Below are 15,621 nucleotides of genomic sequence, written 5' to 3'. Positions count from 1 at the left end.
GAAGGAGGGGTGGGCAAGGAGAGGAATCCTGGAGAGCTGAGCCCCAGTATCTGGTGAGCCTCAGACCAAGGTCCCAAACAACTCAGGGTCTACCTCACCTGTTCCTTTGCTGCCTGCCGCCCAGACCTTTCCGGCCCTAGGCATTAGTGTTCATGATCTGGAGGCAAAAAACTATTTTTAGCTCTTATGTATCATAGGCTTTGATTCCCTCCCTTTTTAAATAGTCTTTCAATATCTGTTAAAAAAAAAAGTCTTTCCATAAACTCTAAAATTACCCTCATAAGAGTTTCATTCAGCAGCTGCGATGATTCCTGGCTGATAGACAACTGAACAAATAAACCGATAGCCCTCTCTCACAGCTGAAGGATGTCAGTCATGGGAATGAATGCTAAAATATGGTTTTAAAACAAAACTTGGAGACCATTTCTAAAGTAGTGTGAGGATACCAGCCTCTGAGAAGGAATGGCCCCCTAGACAGAACATGAAAATAAAGGGAAGGAGGTTACTCAAAGGCTGATCCTGGAGAGGTGGAGGGAAAGCAGCTGGTAAAGTCACCTTACTGTGCATCCAAAGGCACCTTTGAACATTATCAAATGGGACACTTAGTCATCTCATGCTGGAGGGGCCAGGCTAAATGCTTGCAAAAAGGCCACCATGAAAAGAACTGCAGCCGATGTCCCCAAATCACTTGTAGATAACATAAGAGACCTAAAATTTTCTCCTATTTGAATTGTACAGGAGTACACATGCAATGCTAAGAAGTCTAGAATCCGTAATCATATAATCTAGGAAAAAACTTCAGTCTCCAATCACCCAGACCCACAAAGACTTGTGCTATTAAAACCTGGTTCCCCAAGAGTTTTAACCCAGCAAAATCAGCAGTGTTCACTCATCATTTGGCAGGCGGGGAAGGAGAACTTCTGTTGGAATCCAGCCTCCCCCAGGACATGTCAGGTTTCCTAACTTGGCAGCCTTTTCACTTAGAATCAAACTTTTCAGTTTCACTCTGTCCAAATATAAAGTGTGCATTTATAGAGAACATAAGCAAACCCCACCCCATTTCTACTTTAAATACCCTAATTAGATGGGCCAAAAGGGGTGGGTCCTCTAGACTCATGAAAATCAACTGACACAACATGGAAACCTTTTTTAACAAAGACGCACTTAGGTGAGCACAATGGAAAACTGTCTCTACTATGCTGGTAAGGCATTAAAAAATAAATCCTCACATTCCTAAGCAAAGTGGCCCAGCCGGGCCTTTTCTCAGTAATGGAATGTATTGGATGGGCTGTTCCTAGTTTGGAAAGGGAGTGGGAGGGCCTAGGGACGCCACTTTATTCTCACCTCCCTTGTCTCCCCACCAGCAGCCCTGATTCCACTCCAGTACTATGACCAAGAAGAGACTACAGAAAGGTCATTCTCTTTATTGTTAAAAATATTTTCATTGAATGCAGCTGTTGCTTCTCTTAGAAGAGACAGATACACATGGCATATTTTTAAAAAATAAAATTACTTTACAAGTTAAATACGGTACTGTTCTCATTCCTTGGAGGTGAAAAAATTAAAATACCATACATAACACTTGATCTTCTAGTAAGCTTTTGGTGTACAAGGGGCCCCAGACTAGAGGAGGAGAATTGCTCAGCTCGGTTTTTTTGGACTGAAGGACATCAATTTTCAGTCACTCAGGAAGTTACTTTCCAGTTAAAAACACTTTGCACATTATTTCACGTCTATTTACATAGCAAAGTCCAGAGCCAAAACAGCAAAATAGTAAGAGAATGCCATTTCTTAGGCATTTATAAACTGACCCTGGTAACAGACCAGTAAAAAATGATAATGCACATACAGCCAAGAAAAAATAGTTCAGACAATTCACCAAAAGGGTGGAGAATTCTGTACAATTCATCACCAATTGTTGGGGTTCTCACTTTGATGTTCATGCTTTCCCAAAGCTTCTCCAGCATTTAGTGGGAGGGCATCTCTACACGCAAGAGTCATGTTTTTCTCAACATAATACTAAGTTCGGTTTCACAAATATATACAAATAAGGCCTAGCATCTAGGTATGACATTTGGAAACTACTAACTTGATGACATTCAAAATACAGGTGTTAACAAATGGTCTTCTGGTGCCTTTGGCTATCAGCTGTTTATCGCTTATAAAGAATTATAATCCTCTTCTTTCAAAGTAAGTATTATGCAAGGGTGTCTGCTTCCTTCCTTCCAAATAGACAAGAAATCTGCTTCTGGAGTGGAGGAAGAGAGAAGATGCACATATTTAACAAGATCTGTGAAAAGAGAATAGTGATGTCTAATTCCCCACTGTCTCTGAAAATGTAGCTCTGCCTCCTGACCCAGGCAATGCCAACCAGAGGTGTGTGAAAGACCTCCAAGCCCCCTTGGTTGCAGAAGAGAAGGCTTTGTAGGAACCTCCTGCCTGCCACCTCCAGGAAATGGGGCTGGCTCTTCTCTCCTTTCCTAAATGCATACAGATCAGAACTGCACTATCATATAAAGAATTTTTAAGAATTGAAAAATTGCTGACACCAAAAATCAATGATTTGTTAGCTACATCTCAAGTGCTTGTGCTGACTTTCAGAAACTTCAAAAACCTCTGAACAAACAGCCCATGAGAAATTGGATTCCAGACAAACTCTATATAGGACCATTCAGGGGGATAAATGGCCCTAGTAGAAGGAATCATGACAGAAACTTCAGCTGTTGGTGGGAAGGGTCCAAAGCTTAAGACTATGCTTTGTTAATCCTGTAACTAAATATGAAAAATCTCTTCCCATAAAAGGGGAGTTCTGAAGAGGTTATCTGTAAACCACTCATAGAAGATCAGATTTTGAAAGATGCTGATATTCAATCACATTAGAAAATGTCTAGGACATACTGAGTGCCTACATTGTTCAAGGCAGTATGTTGGTATGGCTTGGGGATCTGGGTTCTGGTCCTGGCTGTGACCTTGAGCAAATTATCCTGACTCTCTGGGTCCTTGTGGCCTCCTCTGGAAAACAAGGAGGCTGGGCTAGGTAACCTCTAGGGTGCATTTCTTATCTAACACTACGATAATGCGGACTCTCCATCCAAGGCATGGCCACACTTACTTAGTCCCTGAAATGTGGAAGGGGCCTGCTGGTAGGCATAGGTGATATAAAAAAGAAAGGGGCACAAACAAAGTCTGGCTTTGACTTTTCATTATCAGCATTCTGAAGCTGCTTAGGAAATGTCACGAGATAAGCAGAGGTGACTTACCCATAATCGCCCAGAAAACTGGACTCAGGAGTTGTTTTCTTCAATCACTGGCAGTGGTATTTTGTGAGCTGTCAGGTCAGAGAGGTCTGTCTACAAAAGAACCCTTCAGTCAGTATTCGGGACTAACACAGGAAAGCATTTATCAATCAACAAGCATTTATTATTAAACACCTACTATCTGCCAGATCTGGTGCTGGATACCAGAGGGAGATCACACTTGCCCTTAAAGAGCATATGTCCTACTAAAAAGAAAAGCAGGCCTTAGTGAAGGAACCAACGAGGAGAAATTCTACCATGGATCTTATTCTCACTAACAAGGAGGGACTGGCTGCTAGGACGTGAATGATGGGGACATCTGGATGAAGAGACCAGAGTCTGTGGTGAGGAAGGAGAGGAAAGTTGGGCATAGCCTGACACACACCCTAGACTGCACCCACTAGAATCAGAACCCAATAGGGTTCAGAAAAAGAATAGGAATGAAGTGCATAAACTATATCCTTTAGATATAGGACAGATGGGAAACTCCCAAGAATCAAATTCTGAAGATACAGATAGAATAATTCCACAAAGGAGGAGGGGAATGGGAGTTGTCTAAAGACACTGAAGTGGATGCAAAGGGAATTCACCAAAGTCACTTTAATATGAGATATACATAAAATGGAAGTGGAAGGAGACAAAAATGACATAGATGGCCCAGAGCTATAAAGCGGCCAGAGTCCTAAAGCTGGTAATCAATCGATCCGGTTGATGTGATGGCTGAGCCTGAAGAAGGGAAGAGCATCTGGCAGGTACCACAGGGCTGGAAAACAGAAAATTTCCAGGTTTTCGAAAGGGGAAAGGGCAGAATCTGTAAACTATAGGCCAGTGAGCTGGCCTTTGATTCCTAAGACAGTTCTAGAACAGACCACTAAAGAGCTCACGAATGAACATCTGGATCCAAAGCAATGCTTATGATGATGAACCGGCTTCATCAAGAACAAGTCATGCCAGAGTAATCTGAATTCCTTCTTTGACAGGGTCACTAGATTGGACTAGTAGATCAGGGTAATTAATGTTTTAGATACAACTTATCTATACTTGAGTTAACTAAATGGTAGAGCATCTCCTACCATTCTTGTGAAATAAAGCATAAGAGTAGACTAGATGATAATACAATTAGAAGAATTCTAAACAGGGGGTTGGGGGTGGGGTAGATAGAGTAGCAATTAATGTTTGGTTCTGGGCTGTTTAACACTGTTATCAATCATTTGACTAAAGGTATGGCTGGCATGTTCATAGAATGTTGGGCAGATGGCCAACATTGGGAAGAACAGCTAACATGGTAGATAGCAGAGTCAAGGCAGACAAGAACTTAACAGGCTACAGTTCTGTGCTAAATCTAATAAAATGAAATTGAATTGAGATAAATATGAGTCTTACACGTGGATTCAGAGATTGGTCTTGATGGGTATAGAATGGGGAGGCCTGGTTAGACAGAAGTTTGTCTGAAAAAGATCGAGGGGTTTTTGTGGACAAGAAGCTAAACATGGCTGCCAAAAAACCCCAGGGTGATCTTGGGCTGCACTGAGAGGCCTCCCCCTTCAGAAAGAAGGTGGTGATAGTCCCTTAGCACTTTGCCCTAGTCATACTACACCGTGAACACTGTGCTCATTCTGGGCATTACCACTTAGGAAGGACACTGATAAAGTGGACAGTGTACAGAGGAAGGAAGGGCAGGCTGGTGAAGGGCCCTGGGACTGTACCAGAGGAGGATGATTGAAGGACCTGGAAACGTTTAGCCTAAAGAAGAGAAGACTCAAGTAGGACAATGAGAATTACGTTCAGGTATCTGAAAGGCTGTCACCTGGAAGAGGGATCAAGCCCCAGAGAGCAGAAACAGGAGAAGTGGGTAGGAATTACAAAGAAATAAATTTAGGTCTAAAGTAATGAAAACTTTCTGAGCATTAGAGCCATGCACAAACATGCACAAATGAAACAGGCTGCCAGTGCAGGGAGGTTAGCCTTCCTGGAAGGTCCTAAGCAGTAGCTGAATGACCCCTTGTTCTGAGTTACAGAAAGTATTCCTTTTTAGGTGGAACCTGGACAAGACTTCTGACCTCCATTTCAACTATAAAATTCTGATTCTGTGACTCTACCACTAAATACAAACATAGCTGAAAACACACTGAAGTGTTTTCTTTATTCAGATTATGTCTCACTAGCAGTAGGAGGGAAGGAAGAAAATAAGTGTTTAAATGCCTGCTATGTGGTAGGCACTTACCCTTGTCTGCCTCAGTTTCCTCATCTGTAAAATGAGTTGCAGAGGGAAGTGGCAAACCACCCCAGTATCTCTGCCAAGGAAAACCCCAAATGGGCTCAGGCCCTGTCTTTTTTTTTTTTTAAGGCAATCGGGGTTAAGTAACTTGCTCAAGGTTACACGGCCAGTTATTTCTGGGTGTGGTGCTAAGTGTCTGAGCCCAGATTTGATCCCCAGGTCATCCTGACACTGGAGCCAGTGCTCTTACTCGCTCAGCCACCTGGCCACCCCTTACCAGGTACTGTCTTAAGTACTTTACAAACATTATCTCATTTGATCCTCACCACAACTCAAAAGAAGTGGGTGTGATTATCATCCCCATTTCATAGATAAGGAAACTGAGGCAGGTGGGGATGAGTGGCCTTCCCAGGATTACACGGGAAGATGAGTCTTCCCGACTCCAGGCCCAGCACCCCCCTAATGCTCTTTTCAAAGACAGCTCATCTTAGGGAGTTAATGAGTTAGCTCGTCACAATTCCCTCTGAGGAACAGCACCCCTTGAGCTTTACGCTGTTTGTTTTTGGAGGGGAACGGAAGGTTCTCACGCCACTCCGCAGCTGTTACCAGCTCTCTTGACTTAACATTAACAACTAAACCATATAGAAATCATCTGCTGTCCCAAATAACCTGCTCTTTGCCAGATTTAGCCCACACTCTTCTGAGAGAGCTTGAATGAAGACCCTGTCACTAAGTAGACAGACCCCACGCTCATCATGCTAGAAACAAGATGGCGCACAGTTCAATCCAACCACTCTTCATGGTATGCCTACTATAAGCCGGGCCTGTATTGAGGGAGCTGTAAGACAGATAAAGAAAGGCTGACACAGGAGCACAGTAGCAGAGGTGGAACAGGTCCCAGAGGTCTTTTCACCCAACTACCTCACACATTCCTTCCTCCCAAGAGCTTTCAGTCTTTTGGAGGAAACAAGGCTTAAGCCCATAGACCATGGACATTAGCAGCCCAATCTGCTGGTACTTTTCTAATAGCTCTTGAACTACTGTTTGCTTGATTGCCAGACCTCTGACTGTCCTAACGATGCCAGGGAAGACCTCACCCCTCAGCCGACACTAGCTGTTCCAGTCACCACATGGTGGGTTTTTCAACTACCAACAACCTGACAGATCATGGTATCCAACTCTCTCATTTTACAGATGAACTGATGACTAGCGGGGTTAAGTGACTTGTTCCAAACCACCCCAGGAGCAAATAGTGGGGTACTCTGGGGCTGAGCTCTCGTCTTCTGAGTTCAAAGCCAGAACCCTACTGTGCTCCTGGCCCCTTTCACTGGTAATATTCCTACTTATATAAGAACATTATAACAAACTGTAATCGTTACTAGGCAAAGATAGCCAGAGAGATGCCAAGTACTGAGAGTCCAAGTACTGAGAAAAGTACATGAAAAAGGAAAAAGAATGATAAGTCGTTTATGGTTGGCAAAATCAAAACCAAAACCAACCCAAACCCAAGGATTTAGAATATAATTAAAAAACTGAAAGGGATTATCTAACCCAATCCCTCATTTTACAGATGAAGAAAATGAGATTAAAAATTAGTTAGGTGACTTGTCCAAGATCACTCAAATTGCTAGTGGCAAAAGCAGGACCAGACACATCCCTCTGATGTAGACACCACTCAGTTAATGTAATGGAGTCTGCAAAGCAATGGATGTTTTTTCCACCTATAAGTTTGATGTGCCAAGAAGAAAGGATGCAAATCAGCACACACACACAAAAGTCAATGGTGAAGAGGATGTGTTTGTTCTGTTTTGTTTCAGCATAATGAGCATACCCACTCTGGTGAACTTTGGGGAGAACATGGACGAGAGTCCCTCGGGATGGACAGTCACGGACAGCTTGTCATTGGCACTGGTGGAGGGAATTTTCAAGCCAATGAGATCACAGATTCATTTAAATCTTTTTTTAAAGCTATGATGGAGGTAAGAAGAAGAGTAAGAGGAGATAGGATTGCTATGGAGAATAAATGGGCTAATGATAATGGATAAGACATAGAAAACAGGACTACCCAACTCCTCTGCCAAGAACAATGATCTTCCAATTGGGAAAGAGAGGACAAAGAAACTAAAGGGAACTGAAACCCACAAGACACGAGGAGAGGATAAGAGAGAGCCTCGCTGCCCTTAGTGAGCTCAAGTTGCCAGTCCAGGCTTAGTGAAAGTGACTGCTGAACAGCTGACTTGAAAACTTAGGCAGGATGGAGAAGAAGTGACATAAGATTGTGAAAAAGAAAGCACAGCTCTGATATCCAAAAAAGGAAAGAGGGGGAAATCTCCAAATTATAGGCTGGGGAGCCTGATCTCAATTCACAGGAAAATTTGAGAATCAATGGAATCCCTCGTGGGCATTTAGAAAGGGAAGAAATGATCACTAAGAATCAGCATGGTGTCATCAATAATAAGTTATGCCTGACTAACCTCATCTCCATTCAAGAAAAAGTAACTCAACTAGTAGATGAGGGAAATGCTTTAGACAGAGCATATTCAATCAGAGCAAAGCCCCTGACAAAGCCTCTCGTTTTTTTGGACAAGCTGAACAGATGTGGGCTAGGTGATAGCACAATTATGTAGATTTAGAACGGAATGCAGAGAAAACCATTTCCTCTACAGAGAAAACCATTAATGGTTTGGTGTCACCTTGGAGAGAGGTCTCTAAGTAGAATGCCCCAGGGATCTGTGTTGTTTACATTTTTTTAAAATGAATGCCTTGAGTGAAGGCACAGAAGACACCTTGATCAAATTTTAAAAGACATGTTCAACTAGGAGCAATGGCTGAAAATGGCAAGGAGCCATTATATAAAGCCTTGATATAATGAAATATTTCATTAACAGTTGGAGATATGGAGGAATGAGCTTCCTTGGGACATGCTATGTTTCTCCCTCAGTAGAAGTCTTCAAGCAAAGGTTGGCTGGATGGCTAATTAGGCATACTGTAACAAATCATGTATAGATCTGGCCTAGATGATCACTGAGGTCCCTTCCAACATTGAGACTCTATGAGTCTATGAATGGTAAAATCAGGATCCAAAAACATCCCAACAGGAAAGAATTATGAGCCAAATCAAGTAAGACAGGAATTTAAAATAGATAAATATAAAGTTCTACACAGAGACCCAAAAAATAAATAGCACAGTATACTATGGCAAGGTATTCCTATAAAAAAAGGATCTGGGGAAGGAAGGTTAGTGATTTTCCATTTATTTCAGTAGTAGTAAAAGGCATGATACATTAGCCAAAAGAAAAGCTGAGAAAGGCATGTTGAAAAGGGATGACACAGGTCTTGCTCACCTCTATCCTAGTCTATCACATCTGTAAGACAGTGTCCACTGTGGGGTGAGAACACTGATAAGTGCAGGGGTGAGCAGGATAGCAAGGGTACTAGAGATGACACCATATAAGAACTGTTTGAAGGAATTGGTGATGTTCAGTCTGGAGATGAACAACCACGGGTTCCAAGGTAGTTGCCTTTCAAGTATTTGATGGGTTGTCATGGGGAAGATGGATTAGCCTTGTTCTGCTTGGTTCCAGAGGGTAGAACCATGAGCAGTGTGTGGAAGTTGTGAAGAAACAGACCTAGGCTCAATGTAATTAGAAACTTTCTACCAAGTGATTTATCCAAAAGTGGAATGCACTGCCTCAAGAGGGTTAAGTAAGGGGTCATTTTGTGAAAGAAGTCTTATATTACTAAGTTTCCCCCCACCACATGTCCCATAAAGTATATCACACTTTAAAACAGTTTGGAAGCAGGGGCATCTTTTAGCTCATGCACCACTCCCCGCACTCTGCAGGCACATCAGAGAAGCTTTTCATGCCTCCCCAGAGATCAGTCTGCACCTCTATACTTAGTAGAACATTCAGAGAGTATAAACTTAGTTGAGAGAAAAATGAGCATACACTGTGGTTGGGATTGCTAGGGCTAACAGGAAGAAGAGTGCTAAGTTCCAGGTTAGTAATCACCTCTCCAGATTCTGCCAGCAAGTGCTGAAGCTTACGTGTGGGAGAACAGTCATCCTGGAAGACACAACAATTTTAACAAGCTAATGAAATCAAGAAGTATTTGAAAAAGGTTTTTTTCTGTGTGAAAATGAGAGCTATCAGTGAACAATTCTTTGACTTCCTCAGCAGCACTGACAAATGCTATAAACAAGTTCCTTTGATCTGTTTAAGGCCTATCCAACTAAAATAGTTTCCCATCACTGAAAAAAGGCGCTACTGGTGCCAATTAATTAATAACATCCATACATCAGATTCTTGAGCTTTTCCTGTCAGTTCTTCAGGTCTCTAATTAGTATGTTAGAACCACTTTCCTTTGGTACCTGTGGTAGAAAAGACTCAAAACAGTATTGCTATTCCAAAACATGTGATCGTGAATGCTTTTGTTCTATTTAACTGGCTCCTTCCTGTGCTAAATTTACACCAAGAAAAATGCCAACTCTTTCTAATTCCCAACTCTTCTAAAATGCCTTTAGAGCACACACCGTCTTTTCTTTAAAGTACTTTCTCATTCCGCATATGCAGAGACTATCTATGTACATGTGATACCATGCAGAGTCATGTGTCAGCAAGACCAGGGTCAAAGGAGGAGCCCAAGGAAGGCTTCTGAGACCTGAGAGTTGGAACCCCATCTTTCTCAGGCAGGTTTATAGCTGAGATAGCCTACCCATACCTTCTGTATTAGGCTCCACTATTCTTCAAGACTATTTACTTTGTTTTCCAAGGAGATAATGGTATCCATCATCATTTCAATGAGGAAATGCTCGTTAGGTTTGGCAACTGACCATCACTGAGGTCAATCAGTTCTTGTCAATTCTATCTTAATTCTATCCTAAACCAGGAAAGAGACACAGAGTTGTAACATCATCAAATGTAATGTAGCCCAACTATCAGAATCTTTTTGTAAAAGATTAGGAACAGATTGCTGCAAAGGCTCCCTCTACCCTTAGACATGCCTGGGAAAATGAAACATTGAAGAGAAGTGGTTTGATGATATTGAAAGAAAAGAGGGATGTAAGAAAGTGACTCTAATTTCCTGTTGCAATTCTGGTAAAACACATCCGGTCTCTGCTGGATCCTAAGAGGTGACATCCTCATTAATGCCTATAGCTGCAAAAAGGCAACACAAATGTTAAAAGCCTTTAGCAGAAATATTCTGGAAGGCCACAAGTCATAATGAAAAGCCACAGAAGGTGGATTGTGTGTCTGTATTCCTTTGTATCTCTGTGTCTGTCTTCAATTCCTCCCTGCCTCTCTGAAATCATTAAAATATTGAATATAAAGGGTTTTTTTTGGAAAATGTATTATTAATAGTCAACAACAATAACCCATTTCTATATTGCCTCTTATGGTTTATAAAGTGCTTTCTTCACTGCCCCCTGGGAAGCAGGTAAAATTTATTAAATGGAATTTTACATTTCTTGTTCTTAATTTAAATTTAATTTTAAAAGTCTATGATATTGCTTAAAATGGATCACAGGACAATAGGACGTAAGAGCTAGAAGGGACCTTTGTTGCCTATTTTCTGCAAGGAAGGGTTCTAGTTGAGGGCAGGGTGAGGTTTTGAGTTAGTGGGAAGTGAGAAAAGTGCAAGAATAAGAAAGGAAAGAGCCATAAAACAAGAGAAAATGCATGAAAAAAATCAAAAGGGCAGAAGGGCAGACAAAGAGGACAACCTTGTTAAGTTTAACATGTGCTTTAAATAATCAAACTGTATCCAACAGAGGGTCACAGCTTCATAGAGAGGCAGTGGATAGAGAGCTGGCTTGGGTTCAAGCCCTCCCTCTGAAGTGTCCTGCTGACTGCCCTTGAGCAAGTCACTTATTTTCTTCATTCTTCTTTCATGTTCTTTGTATATTAGAATTTTTGTGCTTATTGATCAATTTTGACCAATTAGTTCACACTTAATTTTTTTTTAAATCACAAGGTCTGATCCTTTATAAATACTTTATAGATACAGTCAGGAGACCTCCAGAGAGGACATGACTTGCCCCAGGTCACACAAGGAATAAGTAGTAAACCACAATCTAGGCAATTTTCTAGGAGTATGAGTTTCAGAGAATGTGCCAATCTGTGCTGATGGAGTTTCCTCACCTTTGAGTTCTCTTGCCAACGAAATCCCCCATTCCATTCCCTGCCCTTATCACAATTTCATATACATTCCTCTTTTTTGTTCTTTGTATACTACTTTTTGTGCTTATTGATCAATTTTGACCAATTAGTTCACAATTAAAAAAATTTTTTTTAAATCTCAAGGTCTGATCCTTTATAAATACTTTATAGATACAGTCAGGAGACCTCCAGAGAGGACATGATTTGCCCAAGGCCACATAAGGAGTAAGTAGTAAACCACAATCTGAATGCAGGTGTCCCAGCCCCAAATCTAGTGGTCTTGGTCTGTGCTTTTCTACAAAGGAAGGTCCTCTATGATGTCATCAATCTGCAAGTCATGCAAGACAAGCCACATTATAGGTTACTGACAGGAGGAAACTAGAATGTTTGCTTTCAGAAATTAATTTTATTCCCCTTGATAAGAGGCCTAAAAACCAAGCATCATAAAGAATGCCCGTCACTACTGATTTTAGTGATTGACACTAAAATCTATATAACTAGCATGTTCACCATTGAGAACACCCAGGTTCCCTGAGAGCCTCCTCTGGGGAGTTTGGTCTGGGAAATTAAATGTTTTAACTTTCAAAGACCATTTTAAAAGCGCCTCAAGTTCCTAAAATAAAACAAACATCAGCAGCTAACCACCATACTGCAGAAAGGTTAAGAGCCCCCTTGAATATGCCAGATGTGTCTAACTCTTCATGTCATTCCCAGTCAAATACTAACATGATGGAAGGAAGGGTCTGTGCCTCTGCTGCTTGATAAAAATCCAGAGGAATGCCTTTTATCTGAAGAATAATCTGTGAATCTCTCTTCGTTCTTTGTGGAGCACTTTATGCTAGAGGCACCCATGCGGTGAGAATGCCAGAAGGCGATTGGTGGGCTGTCAATAGAATACAGAAAACCCTCATATTAGCATCACCATCATCACCGTCCCTTAGGCCCTTAGGCTTGCAGTCAAAGTACCTCCCCAGGACAAGATACCATGTTAGGCTGAAAAACAAACAAGCCAATTTCAAGATTAAGATTAAATCCTGGTAGGATTGATCGACATCACAGAAATCCTTTTATAAGTAAGAATCCAGACACCTTACTGAAACATCAAGGGTTGGTTTTTGTTTTGTTTTGGGGGGGAGAGTAGAATCAAAGTTTTTTAAAAATGACCCCCTGACGTTTTAAAGTCATGTTTCCAATCCTTTTATTGTGGAGGAGTGGGGGGCAGGGACTCCAATGGTACACCTGGAGGAAGTCCAATGGAACAGAAGTATCCCCACTTTTCTCCTGCAGGTGAGGAAAAGGCTTTGACTAACAGGAAGGTGCCTAGTGCTTCTGTTAATCAAGGACTCCCAGCTGTTAGAACAGGAAGGACCCATTGCCCTGTTCTAGCCCAGTTCATTTTACAGAGGAGGCCCCAAGAGGGCCAGTGATCTATAGAAGGCCACACAAGCAGACCCCACAAAGGCAACAGTTAGCAAATACTGTAGACACACTTGTGACGGTCTAAGATCCAGGGAGAGGCTGTAAGAAATGATGAACTGGAAGAATTAGGAAAAACTTGGGAACCCTGACATGAATAGATGCAGAATAAAATACCCAGAACCAAAAGAATGATGGCTATAATGATAAATTATTGACAAAATGATCAAAATAATAACAATTATTGACATAATAAACACAATTGTATTAAGGAAAACAATGAAAAGACTTTGAGATTTTTAAGTAATGCAAAGACCAATGGTGACTACCAAGGATTTGATGGCAAAGCATGCCACCTACCTCTCTCTTCAGAGAGGTAGCAAACAACAGGTGCTGAATAAGGCATATATTTGTAGACATTAACAAAGTCTTGTGTCTGTTTGGCTTAACTGCCAAACAAGGGAGGGGTGAGATGACAGGGTTCTACTGGAAATAAGTGGAATTACTGGGAAGTGACAGTGATATAATTTTTTTTGTTTGTTTGTTTTTGGAGGACAATTGGGTTTAAGTAACTTGCCCAAGGTCACACGGCTAGTTTTGTGTGTGTGTGTGTGTGTTTAAGTGTCTGAGGCTGCATCCGAACTTAGGTCTTCCTCACTCCAGGGCCGGCTCTCTACTCACTGCGCCACCTAGCTGCCCCTAGTGATATATTTTTTTTTAGAAAAAAAGTATCCAGAAAAGGTTTAAAATGAAAAAAAAAAAAAACCAGTGAGTGTTCCTAGGAAAGACTTGTGGAAAAGGCAACTGAATCAATCCTGTATAGGCAGCAGAGGAGCTGGTTTCCCATACTCCAGGAAAAGCCCTTACTGAAATGTGGCTTTATCCTGAAGACCTGTCTCTGCTCCCCTCTGAGGTACTGACCACTGGCCCTCCTCACAGCCCAGCACAAAAGGCCAGAGGGGAAGTGAGTCCGCTGCTCTCTGGTCCTACCTGACAGACCTGGGCCTGCATCCCTCAGCAGCCTGGCCCCTTCTGCTCCTCTCACCCTGCCCCCAGTTTTAGGGCTCTAATCTCCATCCCCTACCCCCAGTCACTCTTCCTCCTTCCTCAATGAATTCAAGATTGCTTGATTGTCTCCCCTCCCCCCCAACTCCCCACCCTCATCTTGAATGAACAATATTCCCGTCAGTGCCTCATCCTTCATCTCTGCTGCATCTCAGTTATACCTGGGGAATGAAACCTTTGACCTCACAGTAACACTAAACTGTTCCCAACTTCCCATCTCAACTATGAGGTTCCCTCTCCAAGCATGGCCTTGGGCCTCTGGGTCTCTTCCGCTGTGTCTCTCCTCATAAGCCTAAGTGTTTGATCTTGGCCTCCATCCCCGCCTGCCTCTTCTTCCATCATTCCTCATCTGGTATCACTACCTTCTCCTCCAAACTGCTCATACTCGTTCACCTCTGGAGTTCCTTGCCCCTGGTCCTTCATCTTATTCATCGATTGATTTTCCATCCCACTGCCCAGAGCCTTTCTCCGTCTCTTCCACAGCCTGTCTCCACCCCAAACCCTATCCCCCTCAGCAGATGACTGTGTTCTACTTTACTGAGATCAGTTCATTATCTTTAACCTCCCCAACATTCATCTTCAAACCTTGCTACATCTTCACCCATCCTCTACTTTTGCGCCAGTTCTCCTCTGCAAGACCAAACCCCCTCCTCATGTTCATCCCCTCTTTCCTCCTTCAGGAGCTCACCATCCAGGGATAACCTCTCTTTCCTTTCTTTTCAGTCTTTCCCTATGTAGCAGCCCCTTCCCTGTGGGCCACATACGATGGCAGGTCTCCTCTCTCTTTACAAATCCTTTTCAGGTGACCCCTGAGACCCCTGCAGACTCAGCCTGTACGTCTTCTTCCTTTCACCAATCACCTCGAAAGATTCATCTCCACCTGCCTCTGCAGCCTCTCCAATCCTGCCTCACCCGGCCCTCCACCCAGACTATTCTCTCAAACGGCCTTTCTGCAGCTAAATGCAAGGCCTTCTTTAGGCTTCCTTCTCCAACTTCCCACACAGTACTGCCGGCTCTTGTTGACGCTCTTCTTCCTTCCCCTCCCTGGCAGCTCCCCAGTGCTCCTGCCTGGCTCCTTTCTTCCTTCACTTTGTCGCTCTGACTTGGTCTTTCTCTTCCTTTTCTTCTCTCTAGCTCTCTCTCTTCTCTCTCTTTTTTTTTTTTGCCTTTTTTGGAGGGCAACTGGGGTTAAGTAACTTGTCCAAGGTTACATGGCTAGGGTGTGTGTGTGTGTGTGTGTGTGTGTGTGTGTGTGTGTGTGTGTGTGTGTGTGTGTGTGTTAAGTGTATGAGGCCAGATCTGAGCCTAGGTCCTCCTGACTCTGGGGCCGGTGATTTACTCACTGTGTTCTCTCTTTCTTACTCCATTTTCACTCCCCCTCTGTCTCTGTCTGTCTCCCTCCTCTTTGTTTTCTCTCTCCCTCCCCCTCTTCTCTCTCTCTCTCTCTCTCTCTCTCTCTCTCTCT

The 15,621-nt window shown here is 42.6% G+C and overlaps 1 protein-coding gene across 1 annotated transcript in view; it reads right to left on the bottom strand.

Moving 5' to 3' along the window:
- Positions 1-2,024: 2,024 nt before the first annotated feature.
- The window catches only part of CCDC62 (coiled-coil domain containing 62), a 57,642-nt gene continuing 44,045 nt past the window's right edge, over positions 2,025-15,621 (bottom strand). The window contains exons 10-13 of the mRNA XM_069081678.1: positions 12,402-12,558; positions 9,465-9,581; positions 3,261-3,350; positions 2,025-2,248 (exon numbers count right to left, since the gene is read on the bottom strand). Coding sequence (XP_068937779.1) covers positions 3,285-3,350; positions 9,465-9,581; positions 12,402-12,558 — 340 coding nt within the window. The 3' untranslated portion in view covers positions 2,025-2,248; positions 3,261-3,284. The remainder of the gene's footprint in view (positions 2,249-3,260; positions 3,351-9,464; positions 9,582-12,401; positions 12,559-15,621) is intronic.

Source organism: Petaurus breviceps, unplaced genomic scaffold, assembly GCF_028583685.1.
Source record: "Petaurus breviceps papuanus isolate PSGF00001 unplaced genomic scaffold, PetGlider_PUasm1.0 99, whole genome shotgun sequence".
Taxonomy (NCBI): Eukaryota; Metazoa; Chordata; class Mammalia; order Diprotodontia; family Petauridae; genus Petaurus; species Petaurus breviceps.
This window is presented reverse-complemented; position numbering and strand designations above follow the sequence as displayed.